Source organism: Bubalus kerabau, chromosome 17 (assembly GCF_029407905.1).
Source record: "Bubalus kerabau isolate K-KA32 ecotype Philippines breed swamp buffalo chromosome 17, PCC_UOA_SB_1v2, whole genome shotgun sequence".
NCBI lineage: Eukaryota > Metazoa > Chordata > Mammalia > Artiodactyla > Bovidae > Bubalus > Bubalus kerabau.
Window position 1 is genome coordinate 18,954,572 of NC_073640.1, and position 20,384 is coordinate 18,974,955.

General features: G+C 37.7%; 1 protein-coding gene across 4 annotated transcripts in view; it reads right to left on the reverse strand.

The window, feature by feature from the left end:
* ITFG1 (integrin alpha FG-GAP repeat containing 1) overlaps positions 1–20,384 on the reverse strand; it is a 315,997-nt gene that overhangs the window by 264,993 nt on the left and 30,620 nt on the right. For all 4 annotated transcript variants that reach the window (XM_055552729.1, XM_055552730.1, XM_055552727.1 and 1 more), the window contains exon 6: positions 19,930–20,024. In XM_055552729.1, the coding sequence (XP_055408704.1) occupies positions 19,930–20,024 (95 nt within the window). The remainder of the gene's footprint in view (positions 1–19,929; positions 20,025–20,384) is intronic.

Below are 20,384 nucleotides of genomic sequence, written 5' to 3' on the forward strand. Positions count from 1 at the left end.
ATCTTCTTAAGTCCCTTCTTACTTATCTTGGTAAGTCCCTAGATAAGAGACAGCAGATCCCATAGTTAACAAAGCATACACAGTTGGCTAGCCTGAGATTCAGACTTTTGCTATGCTGCTCTTAACAGCATTGCCACACACCCCCCTTCAATTACTAAAAATAAAGAAAACATGAAAAACTTTAATTTCCTCTCTCCTCATTCCCAGTGTATGTTTAGAAATGCTGAGGAACAAAGAAATGGTAGAAAGCATGAGGCAAGAAAAGAAAAAAAGATCTGAATTAATAATATAAAGTGAAAGTGAAAGTTGCTCAATTGTGTTTGACTCTTTGCCGACACCATGGATTACACAGTCCATAGAATTCTCCAGGCTAGAATATTGGAGAGAGTACAAATTGTACAGTTTAATTCTGGAAATACATGAAAGCAAAACATAGGTCACTAAACTTCTTCAATCATTTTAAGTCTTCCTCTTTAAGAAGGAAATCATTAATAACTCAAGCTTACAAATTTGTACCATTTTTCTTAGCTGTTACATAAATTTGCTCATTTCAGTTAACAGTTACTTTCTATAATGATAATTTATAAAAGCCTGAATATAACCAAATCAATATATTTCTAAGAAGAAAATACTAAATTGATTCAGTTTGCCTTTCCTGTTCCTCTCCCTGAAAACAAATTAGATACCAAACAAGGTAACCAAGGCAAAAATGCCCTCAAATAGATCAGATTCTTCCTGACAGGTAAAGAATTTAATCTGCAGGCAGGCATTCTGTTCAGAATGATAACCATAATGCCAAAGTCCCACTTATTCCTTCTCCAGTGTATCAAATGGAGCCCTAGTGACATTAAAGAGCTAATATGATTTCATTGGTGCTCTTTCTATACTCATGGAAAGCTTATGCACCAAGGTTTCAGTGAACATTCATGAAAGAGAAGCTCAATTCTCCAAACCACATGCATGGGTCAGGCTAGATAAAACCCACAATGGGAAAATTTTTTAACATCAAGAAGGAAAGAGCTTCTCTCCCTGCACTTTCAATCACTCAGCTAAGTGTTTCCCTTGCTTCACAGATCAGATTTTCAGAGCTAGGCCTATTCTGACAGATTGCAGAGAGTATAAGAAATGTTACCAAGGTGCAAGCAAACTAATTGGTATTGTCTATTAATAGATAATAGATTTAGTAAAAATGAGACAAAGGGTAAATGGAGCAATACTATTAAGTGAATTTTAACAGAGCACCACGTTTTCCTTCTTTAAGAAAAAACACTTCGAGACATACATCAGTAGACATTAGTTTCCATCAGAACAAGTTCAGAGACCTCACATTCTTTCAGTCTGTTACCAGCTATAATAAAGTCTCTTTCCATTTCATGCAGCATACACTTAAAAACTACATTTTTAATACACTGTACTTAGGCTCACAGTTCTATAAAAAGTTCAGATTTTGTTTTATCTCATATGACAGTTGTATTTTTATCCAACTGGTACACCAGTTACTTTTTCTAATATTTTCAGGGGTTGAAGGCCACATATAACAGTATGCCTTGTATCTCTCGATATTAAGCAATCTGTCAGTGGGTCATGTAGCTATGTATGTATGCGTGCTTTTATTGTCAAAAACAATACAGTGATAAGCAGACAGCTTTTTAGTTTTACGTGTTCATATATTAAAATGGAATGAAATAAGTTAGCTTTATTGTGTTATGGGCTCCCCATGTGGCACCAGTTGTAAAGAATTTGCCTGACAAGGGAGAAGATGCAAGAGATACAGGTTCAAGCCCACGTCTGGGTTGAGAAGATCCACTGTAGTAGGAAATGGCAATCCACTCTAGTATTCTTGCTTGGAAAATTTCATGGGCAGAGCAGCTGGGTAGGCTATAGTCCATGGAACCACAGAGTTGGACAGGACTGAGAGACAGAGCACATTACCATATTATACTATAGGCCTTGTTCTGGATACTCTGCGTGTGTTCTCTAATTTTATTCCTTACAAGGTAGGAACTATTAATATTTACATTCTCATTTTTACAGATGAGTCTGAAGCTTAGGCAAAAGAATTTGTTTAGCTGGGTAGTAGAAGAGCCAGACTGGAGTCCAGATTTACTGGATCCAAACCCCCCATTCTTAACCAAAATAGTACATTGTCTTCCTTAGCAACTGGCTTGCTTTCATTTTCATTCCCTCCTTAGTCATTCAAATAGGTATCACTAGACACCAGGATTGTGTCAGAAGCAGGGACTAAAACGGAGAAGAGAGGAGTCACTCTCCTTAAGAGCTGATGCTTTTAAAGAAGAAATACACAAGTGATCAAACAATTATTATAGAGTAGTAGCTATTACACTGGGGTTCAGAGAAAGCTTCCCAGAAAAAAGAGAGGTCTCAGTTGAGAGCCAAAGGGTATGTAAAAGTCAGCTAGATGAAAGGAGAGCATTTTGGGCATGATGCGTAAAGAGATGGGGGTTAGTGAGAACTAAGAATGGAGTACTGGGCAGAAACCAGACCAAGAAGATCCTTTTGTGCCATAATGAGGAGCATGGAATTCTTCCTGTTAGTAATAAAATGTCACTAATGCTTACATCAATAAGCACTGGGGTTTTTTTGTTCTATCATGTTGTTATGATGATTTAAATAAGTGAATACACGTAGACTGCTTAGACTAGGGTCAAGTTCATTCTAAGTACTAAATAAGTGGTAGCGCTTATTTTTATTATTAATTCTTGACTTTCAGATAAAAACTATTAATAAAATTACAGCAGATTTGATACTCTGATAGACTTTTGCAGGGAGGGATGAGGAAGGGATGGTGTGATGTGTTAGTCGCTCAGTTGTGTCCAACTCTGTGCGACCCCATGGACTACAGCCCACCAGACTCCTCTGTCCATGGAATTCTCCAGGCAAGAATACTGGAGTGGGTTGCCATTCCCTTCTCCAGGAGGTTGTCCCGATGCAGGGATTGAAACCGGGTCTCTTGAATGGCAGGCAGTTTCTTTACCACCTGAGCTACCAGGACATCCCTGGATTAGGACCAGGTACAAATAATAGGTACTAATAGTTATAAGATAAGCGAGTGCAATATTGTTACAAAAGACAAATATCTCTGAAAAGTTTCTCTCAGAAATATTCAGGTATAAATGTGTGAAAGCATCAGAGAAGTTACAGGAGGCTTACAAAAAAGACATTTCTTAATACTATGTCTCTGTTGTGCTCTCAATCCTTATCAGATAGTATCAAAGACAACTTCAGTTTTTAGTAAACAGGTCTCTTCATCTTTGCTGATAAAGATCAACCATGATTTAGAACAGATCTGAATTAGTTCTAACTTGATACATTAAGAAGCAATTTATAAAATAACCTTATGTTATCTCAAGGGTTCAAACAGTTTAATTTGTGTTTTTAGAAAAATGGACAAAACTCTTGAGAAATGTATTCATTATTTTCTACATCTGCTTAGATAAAATTCCCAGAGCCAAAGTGCTTAAGTTTTGTATATAGTTCTGAGAAATCCTTTGTGGTGTTTAAAAAATAAAAACAAAAAAACCATTTAATCATACACGGGTGAACTTTTGGAAACAAACACAATTTTTATCAAGAGCTTCCTTTGTAGGCTAATAAATCTTTAGTTGAATGAGGTCTACTAACTAGGGATAGTATGAGCAGCTAAAAACATGCTATCTGTCTTCAGATTCTGATCTGCTGCCCAAATTGTTACTATTCAACAGACATCCATCAAACCCCTATGAGGTGCCAGGTACTGTTCCAGGCACTGAAGAGACAACAGTGAACAGAACAACAAAAGAATCCCTGCCCTCATGGTACTTATGATACAGTATGAGAAGACACAGCAAAGATAAGTGGATAGTATTTCAGCAGTTGAAAGTGCTTTTGAGAAAAAAGAAAGCAAAGAAAAGAGCAAAGGGGAGTGCTTGAAAGTTGTAATTTCAGATACAGCAGGCCTTACTGGCAAACAAAAGGACAGGTGAGTGAAGATGTGACGGCACTAAAGTCAATCTGGAGAAAAAAGCTGAAAGAGGTGATATGGATATCCAGAGGAGTAATATGCCAAGTAGAGAAAATAGCCACACATCCCAAGCTTGTTTGCAGTGTTTAAGAAACAGCAAGGAGTTTACATGTTCAGTGCAAGGCATCAAGTGGGAAAATAAAATAGAAAGTCAGAAAGGTCATTGTGGGCCAAAGTATGTGGGGCCTAGTAGGTCATTTTGTGGACTTTGGCTAGTTCTCTAAATGTAAAAACAACAACAATAACAACAACAACAACAAAAAAAAACACTGGAAAACTTTAGAAGAGTGATATGACCTGATTTTCATTTTTAAAGGATCATAGCAGTTCACATGTTGAAAACAGGGTGTAGGAGGACAAGGGTGGAAGCACGGGAACAGTAACTAGAATAATTCAGGTGAGAAATGACATTTTCTTGGACCAAGATGGTTACAGTGGAGGTGGTGAAAGTGGTCAGGTTGTGGATTTATTCTGAAAGTAGAATGAAAAATAATATTGCAAGACAGACTTGATGTTGGGTGTGAAAGAAAGAGGTGGTGTGGATGATTCTAGCATTTTGACAGAGGAACTGGAAAGACAGGGTTGCCACTGAGGGAGATGGGAAGATTATTGGTTGAGGAGGTAGAAGTCTGGGAAACAGGGTCTGAAATGTCTTATGAGACACAGATGTAGTTATGGCTGGTAGATATTTGGATATGTGATTTTGGAATTTGTAGGGAGGTACCACCTGGAGATATAAATCTGGGAGTCATCAGAATGCAGATGATTTTTGGAGTGATGAGACTAGCATGGGTGTGCAAGGAAAGAAATATAGGAATCTTGTACAGCTCCATAAATGCACTACAAATGAATGATGCTCTCAAGTATTAAAGTGTATCTGGGTCTGAAATTCTGTTGAATTTTAAAACATTTAAGACAGAAATTAATGTACTTAAAAATCAAGTTTAAACTTCTAAATACAGCATGAATGCAATGATATCTTGCTATAACAACATCCTTGAGATCCATGCACTGTAGCTCTTAAGTCTGGAGATCTTGTTTTTTATCTTTGAACCCGTGGTTTCTGGTATAATGCCTCACAGAGCAGTGGCTCAGTAAATAATTATTGAAACTGATGAATTAGTGAAAAAGTATTTGTGATATTAAAGAAATTTTCAGGAAACACTGAAGTGCAAATCAAAATTACAGTGAGATATCACCTCATACCTGTTAGAACGGCTAGCATCAAAGACAGATTAACAAATGCTAGTGGGGATGTGAAGAAAAAGGAACCTTTGGGCACTCCCGGTAAGACTATAAATTGGTATAGCCACTATGGAAAATAACACAGAGGTTCCTCAAAAATTCAAAACAGGACTACCATATGACTCAGCAATTCTACTTCTGAGAATCCATCTGAAGGAAGTGAACACCTCACCAACAGATCAGCCTCTGAATTCCTCCACTTGGATGCATGTCATACGCTAGAACCCTAATAATTATTCGGCAGGAATAAGAAGGAGGGGTGGGGAATGCTTAGAGGGATTGTTATGATCTATCTCACTTGTCACAACCAAGATCTTATCTTTGTTTGATAAATGTATGTATGTATGAAGGATATTACATTACTCTTTCTCATTACTTTGCACAGTGACCCCAGTCAGCTAGAAGCATCCGTTTGCTTAGGGCAGCAGTTTTCAAGCTTTCTGGTGGCAGGATCTCTCCACACTCTTAAAAATTATTGAGGACCCCAAAGATGTTTTGTTAATTGATACAATGTTGACATGATTTACTATATTAAACCTTAATACTGAAACATTTTTAAAACATAAGAGTACATAAGCACACACATGCTGTCAGAATGATAAAATCATTATATTTTAAAATTTCTGAAAAATTCTATTGCGCACTTGGGAGAGAATGAGATCACATTTAGAGAACTGCTGGCCTTGGCAAAGATTAGGGTTATCAAATAGGATGGCAAAAAAAAAAAAAAGAGCCAATATTCAGCTTATTTTTGAGTCATTAGCCAGCAAGAATTTAAAGTCCCTGCTTCCTATTGGAATTCAGGGAGGAGCCTGTCTTTTTGAGATGACAGGGGTATGTATAATGGTTATTCTCACAGAACAGAAACAAATTATAGAGGGTCTAACCTAGTACTCTCAAACTTCCCTTGATTTTCATGTGTAGCAAAGGGACTTGAGACCACCTGTGGTGAATACAGACCATAATCAAGTTGAGGGCCAGCGGATCTTTCATGGGCCACTATGGTGCAAAGTAAATGAATTCAATAGTAAAGGAAGAACAATGGACAATTCAAGTGAGAAGGCTGAATGGAAGAGGTGGAGCTTCAGAGGGATCTATTAAATCAAGATTAGATTCAAGGCGATCAAGTCAGCTAGGGAAGACTAAGAAGCTCTGACTGAGCCAGAAGAGATCAGGAGGTCCCCAGCTGCCAAATACCAGCAAGGCACCTAATATATAAGGGCCATCAACATGGTGGTGTAGAAACCTCAGAGAAGACACAAAGAAAGACCTTTCCTTCCAAATCCTTCAGGACATACAAGCTTATCCTTAGGCTGCCCCAGTTGCCACTTCTGCTAGAAGAGAAATGCATTAATATCCAGAAAAACTGAATATTTAACTAATAAATTAAAACCCTCAAGAGACTAAGATATAAACTTTTGACTGAGAAGTTTAAATTCTGTTTCTCCAATACCTGCCCAAGGCATAGCGTTTTGATTCTAGAAAACAAAGGTTATGTTTCCTATGTTGTAATTTGTTAAAATTTTAATGCCACTATTTATGATATTTCTTTTAAAGAAAGTCTACTTTTAACTATAATAAATATATCTTGTTTAAATGACCAATGATTCAGACAGTTCCTTTTATTTACGGCAAACCTGTAAGAAGGATTTGATGGCACGCATGCTCTGTAGGGCAGGACACAAGTAAATAAGTGCAGAAATTAATTCCTCAATAACAAGGCAGAAATTAGAAAGAGGTCTGTGCTACTGAATCAAGAACCTTCTGGCTCAGTGCATGTTTAGTCATGTCTGACTCTTTGTGACACCATGACTATAGCTCCCTGCGGCTCTTCTGTTCCATGGATTTTACAGGCAAGAATACTGTAGTGGGTTGCCATTTCCTCCTCCAAGGATCTTCCTGACCCAGGGATTGAACCCGTGTCTCCCACCTTGCCAGGTAGACTTTTTACCACTATCAATTCAGAGAGACGTGCATCGAAAGATATAACAAAAATAACAAGAAAATTCCACTGGATCAAAGATTTAAGTGCAAAAACATAAAAGCACCAAAAATATTTTAATGGCATCTTCTAAGATAAGTGAAATAAGTCAGACAGATAAAGACAAATACCCGTATGATTTCTTATATGTGGAATGTAAAACAACCAACCAGAACAAAACAACCTCAGCTCATCTTGTGTGTAATCAAACAACTGACCAGAAAGGCAGGACAGGCCCAGTCCACAGGACATTTAGAAGATACAACTGAAGTTCAGAAAGCATCTGATAAATAATGAGGAACCAGGGAAGGTTTCTGATAGGAGAGTGGCCGGGGCCTCAGCAGAATGTACAGGATGAATCCAAAGAAGCAAGAGAAGAGGACAAAGACCCACTTAGGAGGGCTTTTAAATATCTGGGCTCATCCTGTCTACTCTGGTTCTATGTGGGACCATGTAGCACTGTAGTCATCTAGGACGTCTGATTTAAGTGGCAGAGGAGAAAACCGCCCACCACAAAATGTCTTCCCACTGACTCTGACAAAGTGGTAATTATTTTTATATTACTCAATGTTCATGGGACTTAAGGCCTCTTTTGAAATTCATGTGCTGTGTGGCCAGGGAAAATCTGCAGCAGCAAATTTTTATCTTGTTTTCACTGGTTTACCACTCAGGCTATGCAGATACCCAGCAAAAGATTTTTTGGGGATAAATGGTAAGAGAAAAGTTTACTGCAAAGGATGAAATCAATGTTGTGAAAAATTCAGGGCAATTGGGGGTCAGATTAAGAGCATGAGCTGACTGAAAGAAAGAGAATAATGTCACCAGAGCCCCTAAGGGTCAAAGAGGCCAAGAATAGTATGGATGAAGGAACCTCGGGAAAGGTTTCACCTTTTTTTACAGCTGTACTTAAGGCCAGCAGCTCTATCCATAGTCCCTTTCATTCCTCATTCTTGGATATTGATTGCAGGATGGGAGAATAAAGCAGAACTAAAAATGTCTTGGTGTTATTTCTTTGAAGAATACATCTTGAAATCACATATCTGTGTTCACATTACCAGTGCAGTCACAGCTTTTTTGAATAAATTAGTGAAGTTCACCAGTAGTTCAGTAAGTAAAAATATGCTTTACAGAAATTATATGCATTTACTTTTGGATATTCAAATTGCTGTAATGAAATAAATTGTAATCACATCATTTTAAAATAAAACAAAAACCTATTGAGATATCTTATCTATTCAGATATATTTTCCAACATCTGACAATAACCATAATTACTCTTTAATAAAAAAAAAAAATTATTGGGCTTCCATGGTTGAGAATCTGCCTTACAATGAACTGAATATTGGTTCAATTCCTGGTTCAGGAAGATACCATATGCGACAAGGCAACTAAGATCCATGTGCCACAGCCACTGAGCCAGCACTCTAAAGCCCATGAGGCACAACTGCTGAAGCGTGTATGCTCTAGAATACATTCTCCACAATAAGAGAAGCCACAGTGATGAGGAGCCCACTCACCACAACGAGAGAAAGTCCAAGTGCAGCAAAGAAGGCAAACACAGCTGAAAATAACTAATAAATAATTTAAAAAATTAATTACAGGCAGAGTCAGTATGTTGAGGGAAGTCTAATATTAAAAGGAAGGAGATAAGAGAACATGAGCCTATAACTACAGAATATCCTTATATTGAAAAAACAAGCTTTTAAGACAATTTCCAGGACAACGTACAAAATCCCTTATTTTTGTGTTTTCACATAATTCAGCATACTTATATGCCACAATAAAAGTAACCTCTTTTTTTTAAAGTCTCCTCTTTCCAAGCTGAGCTCCTGTTCAGGAACCTAAACTCTTAGAACCATGAAAAACTTAGAGAGCAAAAGGCTTAATCTGTGACCTAATATGTTTTAAAAAGTGAAATCCAAAGTAAATTCAAACACTAAAATTTTCTTAACTTTGCAAACTATATCTTAATAATGAAAACGCTCTAATAAAATTTATAGTCATCCAGGATAAGAAGTTTCAATTATAAATTATTATTAGCTTATTTGCTTTTCAAATAAATTTTAGGAGTTTAATGATGAAATACTTATGAAGGAAGGAAATTTTATTACTTTTAGGAACCACCAGGCATGCCTCACTCATTTGCAATTAGCATACTATATAAAAATAAAATTGTAAAAGCAGATTAGAACTGTTTGAAAACTGGCTAAAACAAATTGGAAGAATAAGAAATAAGAGAAAAAGAAACAAAAGGTGTCCAAGTTAGAAAGAGAAAAGCAAAACTATCTCTCTTCATAGATGATATGAACTTATATACAGAAAACCCTAAAAATTCTACCAAAAAAAAACCCAAAACCCATTTGGACTAATAAATGAATTCAGAGAAGTAGCAGGACACAAAATTAACATGCAAAAATCAGTTGCATTTCTATACACTTAAAACATAAAATCCAAAAAGGAAATTAAGAAAATATTTCATTTACAATAGGTCAAAATGAATAAAATACTTAAGAATTAACCAAGGAGGTGAAAGACTTGTAGAATAAAAACTACAAAACAATGTTAAATCATTAAGAAGACAAATAAATGAGAACACACTGCATTTTAATGAACTGAAAAACAATGTTGTTAAAATAGCAATATTACCCAAAGTGACATATAGATTCAGAATGATCCTTATCACAACTCCAATGGCACTTCTTATACATATAAAAAAAAAAAACCTGTCCTAAAATTCATGTAGAATCTCAAGGGACCACCTCAAAGAGTCAAAACAATGTGGAAAAAGAATGAAGCTGGAAGACTCACATTTTCTGATTATTAAATATATTACAAGGCTTTGGTAAATAAAACAGTGTGGTACTAGCATAAAGACAGGGCACCATACAGATCAGCGAAATAACACAGATCCCAAAAATAAACCCTTGAGTATATGGTAAAATGAGTTTTGACAAGAGTAGTTAAGACTATTCAATGTGGAAATGACAAGTCTTTTTTAAATAAATGTTACAAGGAAAACTCCACTGAGTTTTGCCAAGAGAACGCACTGGTCATAGCAAATGCCCTCTTCCAACAACACAAGAGAAGTCTCTACATATTGAAATCACCAGATGGTCAACATCGAAATGAGACTGATTATATTCTTTGCAGCCAAAGATGGAGAAGCTCTATACAGTCAGCAAAAACAAGACCGGGAGCTGACTGTGGCTTACATCATGAACTCCTTATAGCCAAATTCAGACTTAAATTGAAGAAAATAGGGAAAACCACTAGACCATTCAGGTATGACCTAAATCAAATCCTTTACGTTTAATAGTGGAAGTGAGAAACAGATTTAAGGGACTAGGTCTGATAGACAGAGTACCTGATGAACTATGGACGGAGGTTTATGACATTGTACAGGAGAGAGGGATCAAGACCATCCCCATGGAAAAGAAATGCAAAAAAGCAAAATGGCTGTCTGGGAAGGCCTTACAAATAGCTGTGAAAAGAAGAGAAACAAAAAGCAAAGGAGAAAAGGAAAGATATAAGCATCTGAATGAAGAGTTCCAAAGAATAGCAAGGAGAGATAACAAAGCCTTCCTCAGCGATCAATGCAAAGAAATAGAGGAAAACAACAGAATGGGGAAGACTAGAGATCTCTTCAAGAAAATCAGAGATACCAAGGGAACATTTCAAGCAAAGATGGGCACAATAAAGGACAGACATGGTATGGACCTAATGGAAGCAGAAGAGATTAAGAAGATGTGGCAAGAATACACAGAAGAACTGTACAAAACAGATCTTCATGACCCAGATAATCACAATGGCGTGATCACTCACCTAGAGCCAGACATCCTGGAATGTGAAGTCAAGTGGGCCTCGGAAACCATCACTATGAACAAAGCTAGTGGAGGTGATGGAATTCCAGTGGAGCTATTCCAAATCCTGAAAGATGATGTGGTGAAAGTGCTGCACTCAATATGCCAGCACATTTGGAAAACTCAGCAGTGGCCACAGGACTGGAAAAGGTCAGTTTTCATTCCAATCCCAAAGAAAGGCAATGCCAAAGAATGCTCAAACTACTGCACAATTGTACTCATCTCACATGCTAGTAAAGTAATGCTCAAAATTCTCCAAGCCAGGCTTCAGCAATAGGTGAACTGTGACCTTCCAGATGTTCAAGCTGGTTTTAGAAAAGGCAGAGGAACCAGAGATCAAATTGCCAACATCCGCTGGATCATCAAAAAAGCAAGAGAGTTCCAGAAAAACATCTATTTCTGCTTTATTAACTATGCAAAAGCCTTTGACTGTATGGATCACAATAAACTGTGGAAAATTCTGAAAGAGATGGGAATACCAAACCACCTGACCTGCCTCTTAAAAAACCTGTATGCAGGTCAGGAAGCAACCGTTAGAACTGGACATGGAACAACAGACTGGTTCCAAATAGGAAAAGGAGTACATCAAGGCTGTATATTGTCACCCTGCTTATTTAATTTATATGCAGAGTACATCATGAGAAATGCTGGGCTGGATGAAGCACAAGCTGGAATCAAGATTGCTGGGAGAAATATCAATAACCTCAGATATGCAGATGACACCACCCTTATGGCAGAAAGTGAAGAGGAACTAAAAAGCTTCTTGATGAAAGTGAAAGAGGAGAGTGAAAAAGTTGGCTTAAAGCTCAACATTCAGAAAACGAAGATCATGGCATCTTGTCCCATTACTTCATAGCAAATAGATGGGGAAACAGTGGAAACAGTGTCAGACTTTATTTTTCTGGGCTCCATAATCACTGCAGATGGTGACTGCAGCCATGAAATTAAAAGACACTTACTCCTTGGAAGGAAAGTTATGACCAACCTAGATGGCATATTCAAAAGCAGAGAGATTACTTTGCCAATAAAGGTCCATCTAGTCAAGGCTATGGTTTTTCCAGTGGTCATGTATGCATGTGAGAGTTGGATTGTGAAGAAAGCTGAGCGCCAAAAAATAGATGCTTTTGAACTGTGGTGTTGGAGAAGACTCTTGAGAGTCCCTTGGACTGCAAGGAGATCCAACCAGTCCATTCTAAAGGAGATCAATCCTGGGTGTTCTTTGGAAGGACTGATGCGAAAGCTGAAACTCCAATACTTTGGCCACCTGATGCGAAGAGTTGACTCACTGGAAAAGACTCTGATGCTGGGAGAGATAGGGGGCAGGAGCAGTAGGGGACAACAGAGGATGAGATGGCTGGACGGCATCATTGACTCAATGGACATGAGTTGAGTGAACTCTGGGAGTTGGTGATGGACAGGGAGGCCTGGGGCGCTGCAATCCATGGGGTTGCAAAGAGTCGAACATGATTGAGCGACTGAACTGAAATGAACTGGGTATCCATGCAAACATATGAAGTTGGAACCTTATTTAACAACATATACATAAATTAAGTCAAAATGGATGAAAGCTCTAAATGTAAGAGATAAAACTGTAAAACTCCTAAAGAAAATATAGGGCAAAAGCTTCATAACAGTGAAACTGGGAATAATTTCTTGAGTAGGACAACAAAGGCACAGCCAACAAAGAAACAACAGAAAAGCTGGACTTCATGTAATTAGTATTTTTTTTTCCATCCAAAGACAGTATCAATGGAGTAAAAAGGTATCCCACAGAATGAGAGGAAATATTTGTAAATCTGATGAGGAAGCAAAACTCTAAATAGAGAATAACTGAAACTCAATAACAGCAAAGAAACAACAAAATTACGAAATGGGCACAGGACTTAAATACACATTTCTCAAAAAGAGATCTGCAAAGAGCCAATAAGCACATGAAAAGGTGCTCAACATCACCAGTCATTAGGAAAATGCAAATCAAAACTACCAGGAGGGAATTCCTTGGCAGTCCAGTGATTAGAACTTGGCACTTTCACTGCTGCGGCCAGGTTCAATCTCTCAGTTCCTCTTAGGGAACTAAGGCCGCAAGCCATGTGGAATGGTGAAACAAACAAAAACCAAAAAAAACACACTACAATGTGATACCACATTAAACGTATTAGAATGCCAGGTATATATAAAAAAACAAACAAACCAGAAAACAACAAATATTGGCAAGTATGTGGAAAAACTGGAAACTGTACACTGTTGGTGAGAATGTAAAATGATAAAGCTGCTGTGATGGTCGTTCCTCACAAAAGTATCATACGGTCCAACAATTTCACGTCTGGGTATATACCCGAAAAGAACTGACAGCAGGATCTCTAAATGATGTTTGTACATCAACAATCATAGCAGCATTATTTACAATAGTTAAATATGGAAGTTGAGCAAAATGTGGTTATACAAAATTCAGCTTTGAAAAGGAAGAAAATTCTGACATATGCTACAACAAGGATAAATCTCAAGGATATCATGCTAAGTGAAATAAACCAGTTACAAAATAACACACACTGTATGATTTCACTTATTTGAATTAATTGTAATAGTCAAAAAACAAAGTAGAACAGTGGTTACCACAGGCTGGGGAAAGAGATAAATGAGGAATTATTAATCAAAGGTATAAAGTTTCAGTTTTACAAGATGAAAAGAGTGGGATGGTAGGTAAATACCATGACTGTATTTAATATTACTAAAACATACACTTAAAAATGGTCACTATGGTAAATTTTATGTTATGTGTATTTTACCAAATTAAAAAAAAAAAAACTGGGAAAATTAAAAAAAAGAGACAGAAGAAAATTCATGCATTTAACCTACCTGTCCAAAATGTATTTTGAGTGAATAAAAAGATAATGAAAGAAGTTCCTTATTTTTTTTAATAGAAAATTTCAGCTAATAATATATGCTGAGGAGTGACATATTTAGGGCGCTATAATTTTATAATTCCTTTTGAAAAAATAAGACTTGACAATGATTATCAATAGCTGCTCAAACCATTACAAGAGCAATATAATGAATGGTCCACGCTGAAGAAAACTGAAGTTACTGATGACTCTTAATCACACAAAAGAGAGAACCTAATCATGTGTTTCCTAATGAACTGAAACAAAAAGCAACACCTGGGAAGTATTCTCAACTAAAAAGAGACTGATTCTGATCAAGACTCCAAATCTAATCACTGGCTTATAGGAAATAACAGATGACATTATCATATTAGCATATTAACACCATGAGAACAGAGTTGGCATAATCCAACTTTGAAACTGAATTTTCAAAATTCAACTTTGAAAAATTCTGTTTCTTCTTTGTATGTATGAACCTGATGCAAATAAATGACTCACTGGAAAAGACCCTGATGCTGGGAAAGATTGAAGGCAGGAGGAGAAGGGAATGACAAAGAATGAGATGGTTGGATGGCATCACAGAAGCAACAGACATGAGTTTGAGTAGGCTCTGGGAGTTGGTGATGGACAGGGAAGCCTGGCGTGCTGCAATCCATGGGGTTGCAAAGAGTTGGACACGACTGAGCGATTGAATTGACTGACTGATGTACCTTGTTTACCTAATTTGATAAACAACATTTAGGAGAGCATTAGGGCATTTTGAATAGTGATTACGTATTTGATATTAACAGAATTAAGTTTGGCCTTGGGAGTACAAAATGAAGCATGGTAAAGGCTAACAGAGTTTTGCCAAGAGAATGCACTGGTCATAGCAAACACTCTTCTCCAACAACCCAAGAGACAACTCTACACATGAACATCACCAGATGGACAATACTGAAATCAGACTGATTACACTCTTTGCAGCCAAAGATGGAGAAGCTATACACAGTCAGCAGAAACAAGACCTGGAGCTGACTGTGGCTCAGATCATGAAGTCTTAATTGCAAAATTCAGGTTTAAATTGAAGAAAGTAGGGAAAACCACTAGGTCTTTCAGGTATAAACTAAATCAAATCCCTTATGATTATACTGCGGAGGTCATGAACAGGTTCAAGAGATGAGAACTGGCAGAAAGAGTGCTTAAGCAACTATGGAAGTTCATAACATTGCAAAGGAAAAAGTCACGTTTCATTCCAATCTCAAAGAAAAGCAATATTAAAGAATGTTCAAACTACTGTACAATTGTACTCATTTCACATGGAGCAAGGTTATGCTCAAAATCCTTCAAGGTAAGATTTAACAGTAAATGAACCGAGGACATACAGATGTAAAAGCTGGGTTTAGAAAAGGCAAAGGAACCAGATGTCAAATTGCTAACATTCACTAGATCATGGAAAAAGCAAGAGAATTCCAGAAAACATTTACTTCTGCTTTATTGACTATGCCAAAGCCTTTGACTGTGTGGATCATAACAAACTGTGGAAAATTCTTCAAGAGATGGGAATTCCAGATCTCCTTGCCTGTCTTCTGAGAAACCTGTATTCAGGTCAAGAAGCAAGAGTTAGAACCAGACATGAAACAACACCGGGAAAGGATTATGACAAGGCTGTACATTGCCACCTTGCTTATTTAACTTCTCTGAATGCAGTAGCCACCACAGTCAAATAAAGAGTCCAAAATGCAGCACTTGGATGAAATCTCAAAAAGATAGAACGCTCTCCGTTTGTTTCCAAGGCAAACCATTCAATATCATGGTAATCCAAGTCTATGCCCTGACCAATAACGCGGAAGAAGCTGAAGTTGAACAGTTCTATGAAGATGTACAAGACCTTCTAGAACTAACCCAAAAAATGTCCTTTTCATTGTATGGGACTGGAATGCAAAAGTAGGAAGTCAAGAAACACCTGGAGTAACAGGTAAATTTGGCCTTGGGGTACAGAATGAAGCAGGGCAAAGGCTAATAGAGTTTTTCTAAGAGAACACACTGGTCATAGAAGACATCCTCTTCCAACAACACAAGTGAAGACTCTACACACGGATATCACCAGATGGTCAACACTGAAATCAGATTGATTATATTCTTTGCAGCCAAAGATGGAGAAGCTCTATACAGTCAGCAAAAACAAGACCGGGAGCTGACTGTGGCTCAGATCATGAATGCCAAATTCAGACTTAAATTGAAGAAAGTAGGGAAAACCACTAGACCATTCAGGTATGACCTAAATCAAATCCCTTATGATTATACAGTGGAAGTGAGAAATAGATTTAAGGGACTAGATCTGATAAAGTGCCTGATGAACTATGGACGGAGGTTCATGACATTGTACAGGAGACAAGAATCAAGACCATCCCCAAGAAAAAGAAATGCCAAAAAGGAAAATGGCTGTCCGAGGAGGCCTTACAAATAGCTGTGAAAAGAAGGGAAGTGAAAAGCAAAGGAAAAAAAGAAAGATATACCCATCTGAATGCAGAGTTCTAAAGAATACCAAGGAGAGATAAAAAAGCCTTCCACAGCAATCAATGCAAAGATATAGAGGAAAACAACAGAATGGGAAAGACTAGAGATCTCTTCAAGAAAATTAGAGATATCAAGGGAACATTTCATGCAAAGATGGGCTCAATAAAGGACAGAAATGGTAGAGACCTAACAGAAGCAGAAGATATTAAGAAGTGGCAAGAATACACAGAAGAACTGTACAAAAAAGATCTTCACGACCCAGATAATCACAATGGTGTGATCGCGCACCTAGAGCTAAACATCCTGGAATATGAAGTCAAGTGGGCCTTAGGAAGAATCACTATAAACAAAGCTAGTGGAGGTGATGGAATTCCAGTGGAGCTATTTCAAATCCTGAAAGATGATGCTGTGAAGTGCTGCACTCAATATGCCAGCAAATTTGGAAAACTCAGCAGTGGCCACAGGACTGGAAAAGGTCAGTTTTCATTCCAATCCCAAAGAAAGGCAATGCCAAAGAATGCTCAAACTATCACACAATTGCACTCATCTCACATGCTAGTAAAGTAATGCTCAAAATTCTCCAAGCCAGGCTTCAGCCACATCTGAACCATGAACTTCCAGATGTTCAAGCTGGTTTTAGAAAAGGCAGAGGCACCAGAGATCAAATTGCCAACATCTGCTGGATCATCGAAAAAGCAAGAGAGTTCCAGAAAAACATCTATTTCTGCTTTATTGACTATGCCAAAGCCTTTGACTGTGTGGATCACAATAAACTGTGGGAAATTCTGAAAGAGATGGAAATACCAGACCACCTGACCTGCCTCTTGAGAAATCTGTATGCAGGTTAGGAAGCAACAGTTAGAACTGGACATGGAACAACAGACTGGTTCCAAATAGGAAAAGGAGTATGTCAATGCTGTATATTGTCACTCTGGTTATTTAACCTACATGCAGATTACATCATGAGAAACACTGGGCTGGAGGAAGCACAAGCTGGAATCAAGATTGCCGGGAGAAATATCAATAACCTTAGATATGCAGATGACACAACCCTTATAGCAGAAAGTGATGAAGAACTAAAGAGTCTCTTGATGAAAGTGAAAGAAGAGAGTGAAAAAGTTGGCTTAAAGCTCAACATTCAGAAAATGAAGATCATGGCCTCTGGTCCCATTACTTCATGGCAAATAGATGGTAAAACAAGTCAGCAAATAGTGGCTGACTTGATATTCCTGTGCTCCAAAATCACTGCAGATGATGATTGTAGCCATGAAACTAAAAGACGCTTACTCCTTGGAAGGAAAGTTATGACCAACCTAGATAGCATATTCAAAAGCAGAGACATTACTTTGCCAACAAAGGTCCATCTGGTCAAGGCTATGGTTTTTCCAGTGGTCATGTATGGATGGGAGACTTGGATGGTGAAGAAAGCTGAGCACCAAAGAATTGATGCTTTTGAACTGTGGTGTTGGAGAAGATTCTTGAAAGGCCCCTGGACTTCAAGGAGATCCAACCAGTCCATCGTAAAGGAGATCAGTCCTGGATGTTCACTGAAAGGACTGATGCTGAAGCTGAAACTCCAATACCTGGCCACCTGATGCAAAGAGTTGACTCATTGGAAAAGATCCTGATGCTGGGAGGGACTGGGGGCAGGAGGGAAGGGGACCACAGAGGATAAGATGGCTGGATGGCATCACTGACTCGATGGACATGAGTTGAGTGAACTCCGGGAGTTGGTGATGGACAGGGAGGCCTGGCGTGCTGCGGTTCATGGGGTCGCAAAGAGTCGGACACGACTGAGGGACTGAACTGAACTGATGAAGAGTGCGTCATGTGAAATGTCAGGCTGGATGACTCACAAGCTGGAATCAAGATTGACAGGAGAAATATCAACAACCTCAGATATGCAGATATCACTCTAATAGCAAAATCCTAGAGGAACTAGAGTCTCTTGATGAGAGTGAAAAAGGAGAGCTAAATAGCTGGCTTAAAATTCAACATTCAAAAAACTAAGATCATCACATCCAGTCCTACCACTTCATGGCAAATAGAAATGCAAAAAGTGGAAGCAGTAAAGGTTTTCTTTTCTTGGGCTCAAAATCAGGGCAGATGGTGAATGCAACCACAAAATTAAAAGACTCTTGCTCCTTGGAGAGAAAGATATGACAAATCTAGACAGCATATTAAAAAACAGAGACATCACTTTGCTGACAAACATCTGCATAGTCAAAGCTATGGTTTTCCCAGTAGTCCTGTACGGATGTGAGAGTTGGACCATAAAGAAGGCTGAATGCTAAGGAACTGATGCTGTTGAACTGTGGTTCTGGTGAAGACTGTTGAGAGTCCCTTGGACTATAAGGAGATCAAATCAGTTAATCCTAAAGGAAATCAACCTTCAACATTCATTGCAAGGAATGATGCTAAAGCTAAAGCTCCAATACTTTGGCCACCTGATGCAAAGAGCTGATTCACTGGAAAAGACCCTGGTGCTGGAAAAGATTGAGGGCAGGAATAGGAGGGGGTGATAGAGAATGAAATGGCTGAATGGCATTATCAACTCCATGGACATGAATCTGACCAAACCCTGGGAGACAGTGGAGTACAGAAGAGCCTGCCCTGCTGCAGTGTAAGGAGTCTCAAGGCATAGCGACTTAGAACTTAGTGACTGAACAACAAAAATTAAGAGAATTTTGTTCATTTTTTTTTTTTAAGTTCGAAAATGATCTTGTGGTTGTTAAAAATTAACAACCTGTCTTAGTGGCTCAGACAGGAAAGAGTCTGTCTGCAATGCAGGAGATACAGGTTTGATCCCTGTGTCAAGAAGATCCTCTGTAGAAGAGAATGGCTACCCACTCCAGTATTCTTACCTGGAGAATTCCATGGACAGAGGAGCCTGGTGGCTACAGCCCACATCGTTGCAAAGAGTTGGACATGACTACAGATTGAAATATTTATAAATGAAATGATAAAATGTTTGAGATGATAAATTTATTTAGGCGGGAGGGGCTCATGGGTGATTATACAAATGAAACAGGATTAGCCATATGCTGATTATTGTTGAAGCTAGGTGATGATTAAATATGTGTGTATCATACTATTCTGCCTACTTTTCTGTGTTCAACATTTTTCATAATAAAAATTAAAAACAATCTTTGCAATTTTTAATATATAAGCTATATATTTTTCTCATACTTAAATATACAGCATTTATTAGTCAAAAATTCAAATTTTTATATGATTAACAAACAGCAAAAAATAACTACAGGTATATTTTATTACATCCAGTACTTTTTACATTTTCCTGGTATCACTGACTTCCTTGTACCCTTTTCATATTTTGGTTTCAATGTTCAATTCAACAGAAAATGTTTACTAGGAACACAGCAAATATCTCACCATTTTTTGGCATCCAAAAAGACATTTTTACATTTATGTGCAACTTACCTGCTGTAAAATCTTCAGTCAGATCAATGAATGCATGAGAATGTGGAATTCGCATTTTGTTTCTAGTGGTCAATGCAGGATGCCATGATAAATTTCTAAAAAAAAAGAAAAAAAATTTTTTTTCCTTAGGCTAAACAGCAAATGAGTACTGCTTTAAAACAAAAATTTCTGCAAGCGAGATATTTTAAAAATGTATTTATTCTTAGTTTCTTTATATACTCTAAACTTTACTCCTTTGAAGTGCACAATTTAGTGGTTTTAGAGTATGTTCACCATGTGTAGTATGTGTAGCCATCACCACAATCTAATTTCAAAACATTTTTTTGTTACTGTGTTTAACTGTTGATCGGCATCTGACTTGTTTCCTCTCTGGGCTAGTAAAAGTAAATGTTGTTATGAATATTCATGTACAAGTTTTTCTGTGGACATACACATATATTTTTGATTTTTCTGAG